The sequence below is a fragment of the Suricata suricatta genome, chromosome X (genome assembly GCF_006229205.1).
Source record: "Suricata suricatta isolate VVHF042 chromosome X, meerkat_22Aug2017_6uvM2_HiC, whole genome shotgun sequence".
Taxonomy (NCBI): Eukaryota; Metazoa; Chordata; class Mammalia; order Carnivora; family Herpestidae; genus Suricata; species Suricata suricatta.
This window is the reverse complement of record NC_043717.1, coordinates 45138824-45156697: the sequence shown is the minus strand read 5'-3', so window position 1 is coordinate 45156697 and position 17874 is coordinate 45138824. Positions and strand designations below refer to the sequence as shown.

The following is a 17874-nucleotide window of genomic DNA, read 5'->3' as shown; positions in this document are numbered from 1 at the left end:
TATATATATATATATATATATATATATATATTTGTGTGTGTGTGTGTATTCATACATGGTATGGTAATGTAAGAATTCAAATAAGGGAAAGAAGAATTTGTGTACTGAGCTAAACAGCCACCCACTAATTCTGTCTCATAATATAAACAAATCATATAATGAGCCAAACCAGTACGCTTCTGCCCATCTAAATATTGCCAACATTGTATTTTTATAGAACAGAATTTCTGAGTCTTTTTCCCGTGGGATATGCCCCATGTTCTATGGCCATATAACCACAAGCACCTTAGCTTTACTGAAAACAAGATATTTTAGAAATGGGAAGAAACAAATAGTTCTTAGATCATCTATTTTCCAGAATATTCTATACATTGAACCAATTTTAAAGTGCCTTCAAAATCTGGAAACTTAGTATACTTTAACAATGCATATTATATCATATATGTCTCCCCCATCCAATTTAATATTGTTAACCTTTTACATGCATTGTTAAAGTATACTAAGTTTCCAGAATTTGTACTTAGGTGTGCTGAGATTACAGAATAAGGTAGCTATGAATACTTGACAACATTTCACAGAGGATTTTTTTTGTTACATGTCTGATAGATTTTTATCTAACACTTATACTGAGCTTCCTTTTAGTGTTTATAATGACTTAGCACTAGCAACCAGCAGATATTTTGCCAACAAATTAGCAAGTGTTGATGTGCTAATAGTCCCTAAATGGAAACAGCTAAAAGTAAGGTAAACAAAATGTTAAATTGGGTTTGGTATTAACACAATACAAAGTAGTATCCACCATATGCACATGTAACTTAAATTCAATTGTACACCAAAGGCAAAAACACTTAATGGTTTAAACTTCTTTTTTGGTAACATATGAGTCTTAAATGTAAGCCAGATACTTAATCTGCTGACTTAAATAAAGAAACAGATAATTACTGGATACACAAAACTGTAGAGTCAACTTTATAGACAACTTAAGGGATTTTTCAGGGTTAATTTTGACTGTATTTGAGTTTCACTCATGGGATGACTTTACAACCTAACCCTGAGCAAAATGGGACTTCCAAATCTAACAGAGTGCTTTCCTTTTGAAAAACAATCGTTGTCCTTGGAGTGCCCAAGGTCACAATTTTCCTATCTGTAAAATAGGAATATTGATAATATTTATCTTTGATGGTTAATTTTATGTCAATTTAGCTGGATCACAGTACTCAGATATTTGACCAAGCATTATTCTGAATGTTTCTGTGAAGATATATTTGGGTGAAATTAACATTTAAATCATTGGACTTTGAGTAAAGCAGATTACCCTCCATACATAATGTGGGTTGACCTCATCCAATCACTTGAGGGCCTTAACAGACAAAGACTGAGCTCCTTCATACAGGAAAAAACTCTTCCAGCAGACTGTCACTGGAACTGCCACTCTTCCTTGGCTTTCCAACCTACCAACCTAATCCCTATTAAATTTTTGATTCATCTGAATGCTATAGTCATGTGAACCAATTCATTAAAATCTGTCTCTCTCTAAATAGCTAGCTAGTTACAGAATGTATATAGATCCATATATTAATTTACATCTATCTATATATTTCTATCTATCTATCTCTCTATCTATATCTATCTATCTATCTATCTATCTATCTATCTATCTATCTATCTATCTATCTATCATCTATGTAAGATTGAGACATACACATTCTGTTAGTTTTGTTTCTTTGGAGAGCCTTGACTAATAAACTATCCAACAGAGTTATTATAAAGATTAAATAAGACAATATATTTAATCTCCAGAGTGCCTAAAATATGAAACAGTGTTACATAAAGGGTTGCTATTGTCTACCAAGTGTCTAATTTGTCCCTATAGTCGTGATCCCAGAGCTTTTTTTTTTTTTTTTTTTTTTTTTTTAGGTCAGATCTATTCTGTATTCAGATCTGATACTCAGGCTTTCAGATACTTCCAAGAAATCTCCTTTCCTTCACCACTTTGGTGTCCCCAACATGCTACCAAAAACGTGTAGAAAAAAAAGTGAGCATTAGCTCTATAAGGATTACCAGGTATTCAGCACTATTATAGCTCAATATTATTAGTATCTCATTTTCCTGATAACTGACCTGTTTGAAGACATCCATTGAGCCACCTTCTGAATTAAGTTGGACCTCTAAGTTGTTTGTGAGTTGATCCATATCTAAAAAAAAGACAGTGGAAACACAATTTTTAGAATAAGATATAATCCTCTACATGCATACAGTATGCCATTTATCCTTGGTTGTACCTGTTTGCATTCTATGAACATTACTTTTCAGACTTACTAGATATGAGAAATCAGTGTTTGGATAGCGTTCTAATTTGTATAGTCTACTCATCAAGATGGACGTGGCTTGTCTCCAACAATATTAGCTGCCCCCCCCAAAATCCTATATACATGAGAATCCACTTCTTCCAACCTCTCCAACCAGTCCCATGTGCATAGGAGGATATCAGTATAGAGACATAGTTTTCATAATATTTCCCTTCCTCGTCTAGTTCTCCTTCTAAGGAGCTCCATACTCTTGTATGGATATTTACCCTAATAAGCTTTTTAACACATTAGCACCAAATCCCTCTAAAGAATTTTTTTCTATCTCTCGTAAACACACAAGCTAGGTGGGGTTAGTATAAGGAGTCTTCTATTTCCTTCTTCATTTGTATTTCTATAAAAAGAGAGATTTGGTGGCCTCACTATACTGCCCTACACAATCACAATCATTTCCACCTGAAGCACCTACCAGTACTTTTTCAACCAGATTTCCTTTGATCTAGCTACAGTCTTCTCTCACTAAAAGAGAAAACATAGGGCAAAGAAGATAAATTCATAGCTTGCTTATAACTTAAATTTGTCAGATTTTAGATTATGTTGAGTGTATTCAAATCAATTACAATTAGTTTCTTCATTTATGACCTGTATTTCAAACGGTAGTTATCAAATATATTTACCCATAAAGATATTCATTTTACAGGTCAATTCACAATAGTCATTTAATACTTAATGCAGTTAAAATACAGGAAATATATAATGTGCAAAAATAAAAAAAATTATAATACAGCCACATGAAAAAGTAAAAGTAAACAAAAAATCCTTTCTTTTACTGAATGTCAGGAATTGAGGAAATTCGTCCTAACATTATGGCAATAACACACAAAGATTATTCTATTGAGATTATAAGGAAAACTTTTGTACCATTATCAAAGAATTTGGAGAATTTTGACATATTAAAATAGCTTCAATTTTATCTCAAAACACATAGATTTTCTCTTCTCTTCTCCTCATTCAATCATATGAATAGAATTTTTCACATATACATACATCATTTACTAAATATTTAGTGTATAATTACTATGTATCAGAATTTATGTTAGGGACATTGTTATCAGGTTGGGATCTGGATCAACCAGACACAGAGTCAGCGAGTGTAGCAGAGATCACTGACATGATAGTTAGATGCTCAGGAATTATATCCCATAATCATTAGCAAGGACGTTTTTTGGAAACCTCAACTTTTCCTTATAGAATTAAAATATTTCAAACTATTTTCTGCAGAGTCTTAAGGCTTCTATGAAGCATCTTGGGGGTGGGTGGATGAGGTCTGTATTAATTGAGGGAGAAGTATAAAGAATAAGGACATAAGTCAGACACAGAAAAATCCAATTTCTATTAGATTTTAAGCTCTTTGCAGGCAGAGATTTTCATCTTTGATGTTTTTTCCAGTGATGTGTTTCAAGGTCTTAGAATGGTACCTGGCACATAGTAGGTGTTCAACACATTTCTGAAGATTTTTGTTGAGTGTGAGAAAAGGAGAATGAGGAAGTGTGTTTTCTCAAGTACAGTAATTGAACAAGAGTGGGAAAGAATGAAAGAAAATTAGAGATCTTATGTGTAAGAGATGCTTGAGGTATAATTACATATGAAGTGTGAGGTTTAAGAGAGGGTAACTTTTTCTGATTTCAAGGAAGAGGGGAAAAAATAAGATACAATGGTAAAAAATGAATGTTAGGTCAGATGACTGTCATATAGTCACAGTTGGGCACCATGAAGCCAAGAGAGTTTTCATGATTGCTGCCAGAAGTTTTTATAGTAGAGAGTAGGAGAGAGTGAAGTGAATTTGGTTTTTCCTACCCTCCCTTGTATCTTTTAGCAGAGTATCTCCTCCATAAAATGTGCTAATTAATGTCCAATGAATGAATGATCATGGAAATAAGGTTATTTAATAGCAATTCTATTATAATATTAAAATTTTTTATGTTTTTCAAAATTTATTTTTTGAGAGACAGAGAGAGACAGGATGAGCAGGGGAGGGTCAGAGAGAGAGGGAGATACAGAAACTGAAGCAGGCTCCAAGCTCTGAGCTAGGTGTCAGCACAGAGCCCGATGCGGGGCTCGAACCCACAAACTGTGAGATCATGACCTGAGCCGAAGCCGGACACTTAACTGACTGAGCCAGCCAGGTGACCCTATTATAATATTAAATGATATCAGTATTATTTAACAGTTATCAAGGAGTTTAGATAATACGTCTTGCCCCATCTCTACTACCAATATATTAGTCAAATAACATAAAGGGGATAGTTGGCAATTAGGATTGTCTCTGCAACTTCTGGTTAGTATCCTCTGACTTAAAGAATAGCCAAATTGGAATAGGCATTAGATAACTCTGGAGAGCATCCTAAATGTTGATGGAAGTGCACAGAGAAAAGCAATCAGAAAGCTTTTTTTTTTTTTTTTAATGTTTTAACATGTAGCCAGCCAAAATTTAAAACTGAAGGAAATTTGGGCCTAAAGAATGGTCTTAAAAAAAGATCAGTTTTTCTTTTTCTTTTTAAAAATTTTTAATGTTTATTTATTTTTGAGAGACAGAGAGACAGAGTGAGCAGGAGAAGAACACAGATAGAGGGAGACACAGAATCCAAAGCAGGCTCCAGGCTCTGAGCTGTCAGCACAGAGCCCAATGCGGGGCTCGAACTCATGAACCTCTAAATCATGACCTGAGCCAAAGTCGGCCATTCAACTGACTGAGCCACCCAGGCGCCCCAAAATCAGTTTTTCTTAAAAAAAAAAAAAGGACTTCTTAAGACTTTTGCTTTTCTCTAGAATTGGAGTTGCTGCTTTGTGTCTGAAACCAGACAGCTGCACAGAAGCTGGAAAAAAAGTGGTGAGGAAATAACCAGAGGGGTTTAGAGTACATCTTGGGCCATTGAAATGTCAATTACACGGGCAGAAATGCTTCAAAAATGCAAATTACCTACTTGAAATAACCATTTTTCTACCTGGATTGGCTCTTCAAGCATTTGTGTCTGGAAGCTGGACTTTTGGTCCTTCTCCTAAGGAAGGGAGTAGTGGAAAAGGAAATAAAAGAGGAGATAGGGAGGTTTGAGCCTCATCCATGGCAGGTCAATTTCTCATATATGCAGAAGAACATCACAAACCATGTTCCAGGGACTATGACCATAGAAATATGATATGATTATATTACTTTTGTCATGTTTCCAGACTGTTGCTGTTGTTGTTGTTTTACCAAAGTGGCATTTTCCATAGTGATCTGTTTTTTTCATGAATATGAACAGTTCTTTTAAGGTACAGAAGGTAGCTGGCTATTATACCACATCTTACACTTGGGTAAACATGGAGAGGAGAAAAAAATACATAGGGATAAAGTGAGCAGTTAAACCTTTAAGGTGGAAACCAAGGAAGAGTCATTGTGGCCTACAACTTCAAAATCAAACAAAGCACTGTGGGCCCTAAAACAGACTTAAGAAGTTACCTCGTGTCTTAACAAGATAGAGCATTTGTACAACACAAATAATAATTCCTCATGTGTATCTACATAGATTTACAGTAAGGACATAGATTTTGTATATCATTCCAATTTCACAGATAATAAATTTGGAGGCCCAAGGTCACATAGCTTAGAAGTAATGGAATCAAAGCTGGAATTCTTATCCTCTCACTCAAATTGCAGTGTTCCTCACTACTTTCCATTAACCTGGTAAGCACCTTCTTAAAAAAACTTCTGAAAGAAGAACAAGTTTAAGGACAACAAACCAATAATTTTGGAAGATCTTGAGTAGATATCACTCACTTTCAGCCTCTGAATTGTAAGAAATGCTGGAACTATTGAAAAATGAAAGTTAGTATTTTAGAGTTTTGATATTATAAGCAGTTTTAAAAAACGTATTACTAGTGTGTTCAATATTAGAAAAAGATAATTAAAGAACACCTAGAATACACATATATTTTCAGACAGTTTAATTGTATATCTTCCAGAAAATAGAAAGTACTTTTGAGATGTGACTCTGTGAAAACCTTCAGGCACTTTTGCAGCATGACATTAAAAGTAGAATGGTCGTGGTGATGGTGGAGGGCACTTAAGGGGAAGAGCACTGGGTGTTGTATGGAAAACAATTTGACAATAAAATATTATGGAAAAAAAAGTAGAATGGTGATAAAAGAACAATAATTGTCAACATTTACTGAATACTTACTATATACCTGATACTATTCTGTTAAAAGAACAAATACTTGTATTAATTCATTTAACCTTCATAATTCTTTTTTTAAAATAGTTTATTGTCAAGTTGGTTTCCGTACAACACTCAGTGCTCTTCCTCACAAGTGCCTTCCTCCATCACCACCACCTCTTATTCCCCCTCCCCCTTCAACCCTCAGTACATTTTCAGTATTCAGTAGTCTCTCAAGTTTTGCATCCCTCTCTCTCCTCAACTCTCTTTCCCTCTTCCCCTCCCCCTGGTCCTCCATTAGGTTTCTCCTGTTCTCTTGTTAGACCTATGAGTGCAAACATATGGTTTCTGTCCTTCTATGCCTGACTTATTTCGCTTAGCATGACACCCTCAGGTCCATCCACTTTCCTACAAATGGCCATATTTCATTCTTTCTCATTGCCCTGTAGTTCTCCATTGTGTATATATTCATCTTCTTGATCCACTCATCAGGTGATGGACATTTAGGCTCTTTCCATGTTTTGGCTATTGTTGACATTGCTGATATGAACATTGGGGCACATGTGCCCCTGTGCATCAGCATTTCTGTATCCCTTGGGTAAATCTCTAGCAGTTCTATTGCTGGGTCATAAGGTAAGGGAAATGAAAGCAAAACTGAACTCTTGGGAACTCATCAAGATAAAAAGCTTCTGCACTGCAAAGGAAACAATCACGAAAACTAATAGGCAACCACCAGAATGGGAAAAGATAGTTGCAAACGACATATCAGATAAAGGGCTAGTATCCAAAATCTACAAGAAACTCACCAAACTCCACACCCACAAAACAAATAACCCAGTGAAGAAATGGGCAGAAGACATGAACAGACATTTCTCCAAAGAAGACATCCAGATGGCCTACAGTACATGAAACGATGCTCAACATCCCTCATCATCAGGGAAACACAAATCAAAACAAAACAGAGATACCACCTCACGCCAGTCAGAGTGGCTAAAATGAACAAATCAAGAGACTATAGGTGCTGGCGAGGGTGTGGAGAGATGGGCACCCTCCTACACTGTTGGTGGCAATGTAAACTGTTGCAGCTGCTCTGGAAAACAGTGTGGAGATTCCTCAAAAAACTATCCATAGAACTCCCTTAATCTTCATCATTATGAATGGGCACATTATTTCATTTTTAAAATGAGGAAATTGAAACACAGAGAGATTAAGTAGCTTATCCCCAAATCACCCAGTTAGTAAATAACAGAACTGAGATTTGAACCATAGCAGTCTAGAGCTTTAATAAAACTATGACTCTGTTTGATCTGAGAGCCAGTGGAATCCTCTTGCTTCTGGTTTCTGGGGAAAAAGTACCTGATAGAAGGAGATTGTGGGGTTCCTGGGTGGCTCAGTTGGTTAAGCATCCCACTAGGCTCAGGTCATGTTTTCATGGTCCATGAGATCATCCCCATGTCAGGTTCCAAGCCCACTTGGGATTTTCTCTCTGCCCCTCCCCAAATTGTGCTCTCTTTCTCTCTCAAAATAAGCAAATAAATAAATATTTTAAAAATAGGAGATTGCTATATCTTCATGTCCCCCAGACAGAGTCACACCTATCACCACAGGATCCACTGGAAAACTCAAAGGCAAAGAACCCTCAATGTGGCATCTAGCAGGTAGCTCACTATGACTTTGAAAGTATAGTATATGAATATGGCCTCTGAGATTTAGAACTCATCCCCTTGTCTGGCACACCCACCAAAAGACATTTTTTTTAACTTTAAATGTTTGTTTATTTTTGAGAGAGAGAGAGAGAGAGAGAGAGAGAGAGAGAGAGAGAGAGAAAATGAGCAGGAGAGGGGCAGAGAGAAAGGGAGACACAGATTCTGAAACAGCTCCAGAGTCTGACGTGGGGCTTACACCCACAAACTGTGAGATCATGACCTGAACGAAAGTTGAATGTTCAACAGACTGAGCACTCAGGTGCCCCAAGGTAAATTTTCAAATAATAATTAACTTTACATGCAATAAAAGTGCTATAATTAAATAAGACAGTGTGAAAAAAATGGGAAACCTTTTAACTAGGAGCTGGAAACCTGGGTTCTAGTCCAGGCTCCACTGTTATCTAGCAGTGTCCTTTTGAGTAAACTACTTAGCCCTTTTCTGTTCTTTTCCCGTTATAACATTGTATGATACATGGTTCTATGATAGGGACTTAGAAATAAGGTCTATAATATGTTTCCAAATTTCTGCTTAATCTGTGTAATTTAAGTTAAGAAAAACAAGTTCTCTACAAACCATTAGGTAAACTTGAGTGTCACTTCCACAGCATTAAAAAAACTTTTATTTATTATGTATTATTTCAAATGTATACAAAAGTAAAGATGATCCTCCATGTGCCTATTACCAGCTTCAATACAATTCAGCTCATGAAAATTCTTGTTTCATCTGTACCCCAAACAGACTCCCATTTGAAGTGGTTCAATGGGAGTTTTTAGGCAAATTCCAAATATCATATTACTTCATTCTTATGGCATTTATAATAGGACATATTTCGTACTCACAGTTCCTGTGGGGCATGTGCTATTATTGATTCCATCATACACGTGATGAAATAGAGGCCCAGAAAGATTAACTCCATGGTCACATAGCTGGCAAATTACTGGGATTCGAACCCAGTGATGAGATCTGATACCAAAATTTATTTTTCCACTTAAAGTACTTGCTACTCTCCTGTACTTTGTAATAGTTTGATGATTTGAAGATCATAATAATGGAGGTGATTTTATACCTTAGCAGTGAGCTCAACTATTAAACTATTGCAATGAGGATTACCCATCAATCATGATGTTAACCATAAGACAAAACCTCTAAGATTCTCTAAGAATACAGAACTTCAGCATGGCACTGAGGCATCAGTTTAGGAAAAGGACAAAGAGCCACAGTAGTATAAGCTCATTTATCTACAACATCATATAAAATCTCATTCAATTTATCTAATGACACCATTATTTCATGTAACAGTCTCTTGTTGAGTATTTTTGCATCTGTATTCATTAAGGATATTGGTCCCCACTCCCAGCCAGGATCGCGATTGCAATGGGGGAAAAAAAAGCTGGGTCTCTCTTCGTTTCTGAAAGCTGTTGCTCAAGGTGCTGTGCGCTGCTGGAAATGAGCTGGGAGCTCCTGCAGTCCAAGCGCATGCCCAGGCCTCCACCCGCCACCAACTCCTTGTTGTGGTCACATAGGTGTGGGCCCTATTTTTTCCTGTGGGCACCCGGGATTCGCACAGTCCGTGCAGGGGGCGAGGTGCGCTGTGGAAATGCGGTCCATGGTCCCGTTCCCAAAACCATGTTCAACTTGCTCGCCACGTGTGCAGCGGCAGCCCTGACCCATTCTTGCTGGGAAGTCCGCACCCCTGGCGCAGCCGAGCTCCAGCTGGTTTTCGCCAGGAAGTCCGTTCCCCTGGCGCAACTGCACTCTGGCTGCTTTTCGCAGGGAAGTGCGCTCCCCTGTCTCTTCCCTTTGTCTCTCGGGCTCCCGCACTTCCCCCATGTTGGGCTGGGGATCTTGTCTCCCCATCCCAGCCTGGCCTGTTTTCAGATTTCCCCCATTCGCCCTCACTCACTCAGGTATCCTTGAGATTCTATTCTTTCTGGAGTCCCTATTTTCTCCTTCCGCTCTTGCAGATGAGAGTAATGTCCTTCTCGGTTTGATAAATGGGGCGGACAGAGTTTACAGAGCTCCCTTCCTCTCCGCCATCTTGGCTCCTCCCTCCAAGAATTCTTTTATACAGGGAGCCTGTCATTAAATAGAAGGAGAGATAAAGGTGTTCCCAAATAAAGAAAAATTGAAAGAATTCATGACCACCAAATGAGCCCTACAAGAAATCCTAAGAGGGACTCTATTTAAAAACTGTAGTAAGGAAGATAAGGCACCAGAGACATCACTACAAACATGAAATCTACAAGAACACAATGAATCTAAACGCACATTTTTCAATAGTAACACTGAATGTAAATGGACTGAATGCTCCAATCAAACAACACAGGGTAGCAGAATGGACAAAAAAATAAAATCCATCTATTTTCTGTCTACAAGAGATTCACCTTAGACATGAATTAACCTTAAGTTTGAAAATAAGGGGATGTATACCACATCTTCTTTATCCATTCATCAGGTGATGGACATTTAGGCTCTTTCCATTATTTGGCTATTATAGAAAGTGCTGCTATGAACAATGGGGTGCATGTGCTCCTATGCATCAGCATTTCTGTATCCTTAGGGTAAATCTCTAGTAGTGCTAACTGGAGAAACCTAAATGAGGGCCATAGGGAGGGGAAGGGGGAAAGAGAATTGGGTAGAGAGAGGGACACAAACCATGAGAGACTACTAAATACTGAAAATGAACCAAGGGCTGAAAGGGGAGGGGGAGGGGGGAATGGAGTGATGGTCAGGGAGGGGAGCACTTGTGGGGTAAAGCACTGGATGTTATATGGAAACCATTTTGACAATAAACTATTAAAAATAAATTTTAAAAAAGAAAATAAGGGGATGGAGAAATATCTATCATGCAACTGGAAGTCAAAAGAAAGCCTGAGTAGCCATACTTAGACTGGATAAACTGAACTTAAAATTAAAGGCAGAAAGAAAAGATGAAGAAGGACATTATATAATATTTAAAGGGTCTCTCCATTAGGAAGAGCTAACAAATATAAACATCTATACACCGATTCAGGAGCACCCAAATACAAAAAACTATTAATCACAAACAGAAACAATCTTATTGATAAAAATGTGCATATTGCAGGGGATTTTAATGTTCCATATACAACAATATATAGGTCAACCAGACAGAAAATAACTAAAGAAACAATGGGCCTAAATGGCACAGTGGAACAGATGGAATTAATAGAAATATTTAGAACTCTGCATCCTGCAATTAGGGAATTCACTTTTTTTCAAGTGTGTATGTAACATCCTCCATGATAGATTACATACTGGGTCATAAAACAGCCTCCCAGAAATACAGAGGAATTGAGATCATACCACGTACACTTTCAGATCACAATGCTACGAAACTTGAAATCAATGACAGGAAAAAGTTTGGAAAACCTCCAAAAATGTGGAGGTTAAAAACCACCCTACTGAAGAATGATTGGGCAAATTAGGCAATTAGAGAGGAAATTAAAAAATATGTGGAAACAGATGAAAACGAAAATACAACAATCCAAACTCTCTGGGATGCAGGAAAGGCAGTCCTAATAGGAAAGTATATTGCAATCCAGGCCTATTTCAACAAAATAGAGCTCAATTTCAAAATCTAACAGAGCATCTAAGGAAGCTACAATGAGAACAGCAAGAGCACGCCAAACCCAGCAGAAGAAAAGAAATAATAAAGATCAGGGCAGAAGTAAACAATATAGAATCCAAAAAGCAATTGACCAGATCAAGGAAACCAAGAGTTGTTTTTCTGAAAAAATAAAGAAAATCAATAAACCTCTAGCTAGGTTCCTCAGAAAGAAAAGAGAGAATAACCAAATAGACAAAATCATGAATGAAAATGTATCTATTCCAACTGATCCTTCAGAAATAAAAGCAATCATCAGTAATTACTACGAAAAAGTATATGCCAACAAACTGGACAACCTAGAAGAAATGAACAAATTCCTAAACACACATGTACCACCAAAATTCAAATAGGAAGAGATAGAAAATCTGAACAGACCCATAACCAGTAAGTAATTGAATCAGTTATTAAAAATCCCCCAATGAATGAAATCCCAGGGCTGGATGGTTTCCCAGAGGAATACTACCAGAGGAGAGTTAACACCCATCCTTCCCAAGCTATTCCAAAAACTATAAATAGAAGGAAACTTCTGAACTCCTTCTAGGAAGCCACAATCACTATGATTTACAAACTAGACAAAGACCCAACAACAACAAAAAACAGAACTACTGTCTATTATCCTTAATGAATACAGATGCAAAAATTCACAAGATACTAACAAACTGAAATCAACAGCACATAAAAATAATTATCCATCATGATCAAGTGGGATTCACCTCTGGATTACAGGGCTGGTTCAAAATTCACAAATCCATCACTGTGACATATCACGTTAACAAAAGAAAAGTCAAAGCCATAAGATCCTGTCAACAGATGCAGAGAAAGCATTTGACAAAACACAGCATCCTTTCTAATTAAATCCCTTGAGAAACTCAGGATAGAAGGAACTTAACTAAACATTATAAAAGCCATTTATGAAAAAGACACAGCTAATATCATCCTCAATGGGGAAAAACTGAGAACTTTCCCCCTGATATCAGGAACACGACAAAGATGCCTACTCTCACCACTGTTTTTTAACATAGTGTTGGGTATCCTACCATCAGCAATCAGACAACAAAAGGAAATAAAAGGCATCAGAATTGGCAAAGATGAAGTCAAACATTTACTTTTCGCAGATGACATGATACACTACATGAAAACCTGATTGATTTACCAGAAGCCCTCAAGAAATGATCCATGAATTCAGCAAAGTTGCAGGTTACAAAATCAATTTGCAGAAGTATGTTGCATTTTTATACACCAATAATGAAACAACAGAAAGAAAATCGAAAAAACTGATCCCATTCAGAATTGCATGGAAAAACATAAATTATCTAGGAATAATCCTAACCAAAGATGTAAAAGACCTTTATGCTAAAAACGATAGAAAGCTTATGAAAGAAATTAAAGAAGACAGAAAGAAATGGAAAAACATTCCGTCCTCATGGATTGGAAGGATAAACATTAAAACATGTCATTATTACCCAAATCAATCTACACATTCAATGCAATCCCAAAAAAATTGTACCAGCATTCTTCTCAAAGGTAAAACAAACTATCCTAAAATTCATATGGAACGAAAAAAAAAAAAAAACCTGAATAGCCGAAGTAATATTGAAGAAAACCAAAATGGGAAGCATCACAATCCCAGACATTAATCTCTACTAAAAAGCTGTCATCATCCAGACAGTATTGAAATAAAAACAGACACATAGACCAACAGGAAAGAATAGAGAGCCCAGAACTGGAACCCACAAACAAATGTGTAATTAACCTTTCACAAAGCAGGAAAGAGTATCCGATGGAAAAAAGGACACCCTCTTTAACAGGTGTTGCTGGGAGAACTGGACAACAACATGCAGAAGAATGAAACTAGACCACTTTCTTACACCATACACAACAATAAACAACATGGATGAAGGACGTGAATGTGAGACAAGCTACCCTAGAAAACCTAGAGGAGAAAGCAGGAAATAGCCTCCTTGACCTCAATAGCAGCAATTTTCTCCTTGACACATCCCCAAAGGCAAGGGAATCAAGAACAAAAAAGGAACTATTAGGACTGCATCAAGATAAAAAGCTTCTATACTGGAAAAGAAACTATCATAAAAACTAGTATCATAAAACTGATGGAATGGAAAAAGATAGTGGCAAATGGCATATAGGATAAAGGCCTAGTATCCAAAATCTACAAGGAACTCACCAAACTCCACACACTAAAAACGAATAATCCAGTGAAGAAATGGGCAGACACATGAATAGACACTTCTCCTAAGAGGACATGCAGGTGGCCAACAGACACATGAAAAAGGCTAAGTTTCATTCATCATCAGGGAAATACAAATTAAAATCACACTGAGACACCACCTCACTCTGTTCAGAATGGCTAAAATGAACAAATCAGGACATTATAGGTGCTGGCAAGGATGCAGAGAAACGAGCACCCTCTTCCACTGTTGGTGGGAATATAAACTGGTACACCCGCGTGGAAAACAATGTGGAGGTTCCTCAAAAAACTATGAATAGAACTCCTCTATGACCCATCAATAGCACTGATGGGGGTCTACCCTAGGGATACAGAAGTACTGATGCATAGGGGCATAGATACCCAAATGTTCATAGCAGCAGTTTCAAAAATAGCCAAATCATGGAAAGAACCTAAATGTCCATCACCCGATGAATGGATCAAGAAGATGTGGTGTGTATATATATATACATATACATACAATGAAGTATTACATGGCAATGAGAAAGAATGAAATATGGCCATATGTAGCAAAGTGGATGGACCTCAAAGGTGTCATGCTAAGTGAAATAAGTCCTGCAGATAAGGAAAGATACCATATGTTTTCTCGCATAGGTTAACAGGAGAAACCTAACAGGGGATCATGGGAAGGGGAAAGAGCGGGACAAGAGTTAGGGAAAGGGAGTGAGGCAAATCATGACTCTTCAATATTGAAAACAAACTGAGGGCAGAAGAGGGAGGGAAGAAAGTTGAAGGGGCATGATGGTCATGGAGAGGGGCACTTATGGGGAAGGGCACTGGGTGTTGTATAGAAACCAACGTGACAATAAACTGTTTTAAAGAAATTTTTAAAAAGGTTACAAGCACTGGATATCTGGGATTAGAATGTTTGGCTTCCAACATGGGATCTACGACTTCTCTACATTTGTGTCCTCAATTATAAAATGAGGAAAATAGTATAGCCAGTCTCCATAGGTACATAAAAATTATATGTATAAAACAAAAACATTGGGATATAGTAAAAGCTACACATCATCATCATCTTCATCATCATCATCATTGAAATAATGTAACAAGAAGAGAACTAAAATAAAAAAAAATGAACAGACCCATAAACAGTGAAGAAATCCAATCAGTTATCAGAAATCTCCCAACGAATATGGGGATTCATGGCCAGATGGCTACTCAGGGGAATACTACCAGACATTTGAAGCAGAGATAACACCCATTCTTCTCAAGCTATTCCAAAAAATATAAATAGAAGGAAAACATCCAAACTGATTTTCCAAAGCCAGCATCACTTTGATTCCCAAACCAGACAGAGCTCCAACAAAAGAACAGAACTACAGACCAATATCCTTAATGAATACAGATGCAAAAATACTCAACAAGATACAAACAAATCGAATTAAACAGCAAGTGAATAGATTTATCAATAATGATCAAGTGGGATTTATTCCTGGATTAAAGGACTGATTCAATATTCGCAAATCCACCAAGGTGATACATCAGGTTAACAAAAGAAGATAAAAATCATGTGATCCTGTCAATAGATGCAGAAAAAGCATTTGATAAAATACATCATGCTTTCTTAATAAAAAACACTCGAGAAAGTCGGGACATGTCGGGAGCTGCCAAGTTTTCTGTCTGCCTCAGGCAAGGATTATCACTCTCCGGAGAGTGACCCAGTAAACAAGATTTGCATCTAGAGGCTGGAGACTGCCATTTCCTGGTCAAAATAACTTTGGCGTCTGTCTTGCTGGGCCAGACGTGGAGTGGCCAAGGTGCACAAAAGATCAAAACCGTATTTTGGATTATTCAGTGCTAACTCCCCGCTTCCCAACATTGCTGAGGCAAATCTGGGCATTTCTTTTGATATTCATTTGACTCTGTTTACCTGGTAACTGACCTTGGTCACCTGCTTTGTTTTCCCGCCTTGAAACCTTCATAAGAGACAGTTTTCTGAATAAAGCTCTCTCTCTCTTTTGCCTGATCGGAAACCGTGAGTTGTGTCTTCACTCTCTGTGCGTCCCCCTTCCTGCCCTTTCTCTCCCTCTCTCAGGAAAAGAACCCGTGATGATTCTCCGCCCTGCAGGTCGGGGCGGACGAAACAGGTACCACCGAACGCCAGGGACGAGCGCGCCGGACCCGGCCTCCGGGATACGACAGGGACAGAATGAACTCACTTAAACATTATAAAAGCCATTTATGAAAAGCTCACAGCTAATATCATCCTCACTAGAGAAAAACTGAGAGCTTTTTCCCTGAGATCAGGAACACGAGAAGGATGTCCACTCTCACCACTGTTGTTTAACATAGGGCTGGAAAACCTAGCATCAGGAATCAGACAACAAAAGGAAATAAAAGGCATCAGAATCAGCAAAGATGGAATCAAAATTTCACTTTTCATAGATGACATGATACTCTACATGAAAAACACGATCAACTCCACCAGAAGCCTTCTAGAACTGATCATTGCGTTCAGCAAAGTCGCAGGGTACAAAATCAATGTGCAGAAATTGGTCCCATTTTTAGGCACCAATAATGAAGCCACAGAAAGAGAAATCAAGAAACTGATCCCATTTACAATTGCATGAAAAAACATAAAATATCTAGGAATAAACCTAACCAAAGATGTAAAAGACCTGTGCAATGAAAACTATATAAAGCTCATGAATAAATTGAAGAAGACACAAAGAAATGGATAAACATTACATGCTTATGGATCAGAAAAATAAATATTGTAAAAATGTCATTATTAACCAAAGGGATCTACACATTCAATGCAATCCCAATGAAAATTGCACCAGCATTCTCTCAAAGGTAGAACAGTCTATCCTAAAATTTGTATGGAACCACAAAAAAATAAATAAATAAACAACGAATAGCCAAACTAATATTGAAGAAGGAAACCAAAACGAGAGGCATCACAATCCCAGACTTTAGCCTTTACTACAGAGCTGTCATCATCAAGACAGTGTTGTATTGGCAGAAAAACAGACACATAGACAATTGGAATAGGATAGAGAACCCAGAATTGGACCCTGCTTAGTGGCCATCACCCATTTAACCAATTCCCCACCCATGTGCTCTATAACAACCCTAAGTTTGTTCTATTTAAGAGTCTCTTATAGTTTGACACGTTTTTATCTTATTTTTCCTTCCCTTCCTTTGTGTTCATCTGTCTTGTTTCTTTTTTTATTTTTTACATTTATTTATTTTTTTAAATAGCTTATTGTCAAATTGGTTTCCATATAACACACAGTGCTCTTCCACACAAGTGTCCCTCTCCATTACCACCACCTCTTTTCCCCAATCCCTCCCCATTCAACTATTTGTTCCTTTTTAGTATTCAATAGTCTCTCAGGTTTTGCGTCCCTCTCTCTCCCCAACTCTCTTTCCCTCTCCCCATTGCCCTGGTCCTCCATTATGTTTCTCCTGTTCTCCTGTTAGACCTATGAGTGAAAACATATGGTATCTGTCCTTCTTTGCCTGACTTATTTCGCTTAGCATGACACCCTCGAGGTCCATCCACTTTGCCACAAATGGCCATATTTCATTCTTTCTCATTGCCATGATTTACTCCATTTTATATATATACCACATCTTCTTGATCCATTCATTGGTTGATGGGGATTTAGGCTCTTTCCATGATTTGGCTATTGTTTGCAGTGCTGCTATAAACATTGGGGTACATGTGCCCCTATGCATCAACACTTCTGTATCCCTTGGGTAAATCCCTAGCAGTGCTATTGCTGGATGATAGGGGAGTTCTACTGATAGTTTTTTGAGGAACCCTCACACTGTTTTCCA

The 17874-nt window shown here is 37.5% G+C and overlaps 1 protein-coding gene across 1 annotated transcript in view; it reads right to left on the bottom strand.

Moving 5' to 3' along the window:
- KLF8 (Kruppel like factor 8) overlaps nucleotides 1–17874 on the bottom strand; it is a 194182-nt gene that overhangs the window by 33413 nt on the left and 142895 nt on the right. The window contains exon 2 of the mRNA XM_029931048.1: nucleotides 2122–2195. Within this exon, the coding sequence (XP_029786908.1) occupies nucleotides 2122–2195 (74 nt within the window). The remainder of the gene's footprint in view (nucleotides 1–2121; nucleotides 2196–17874) is intronic.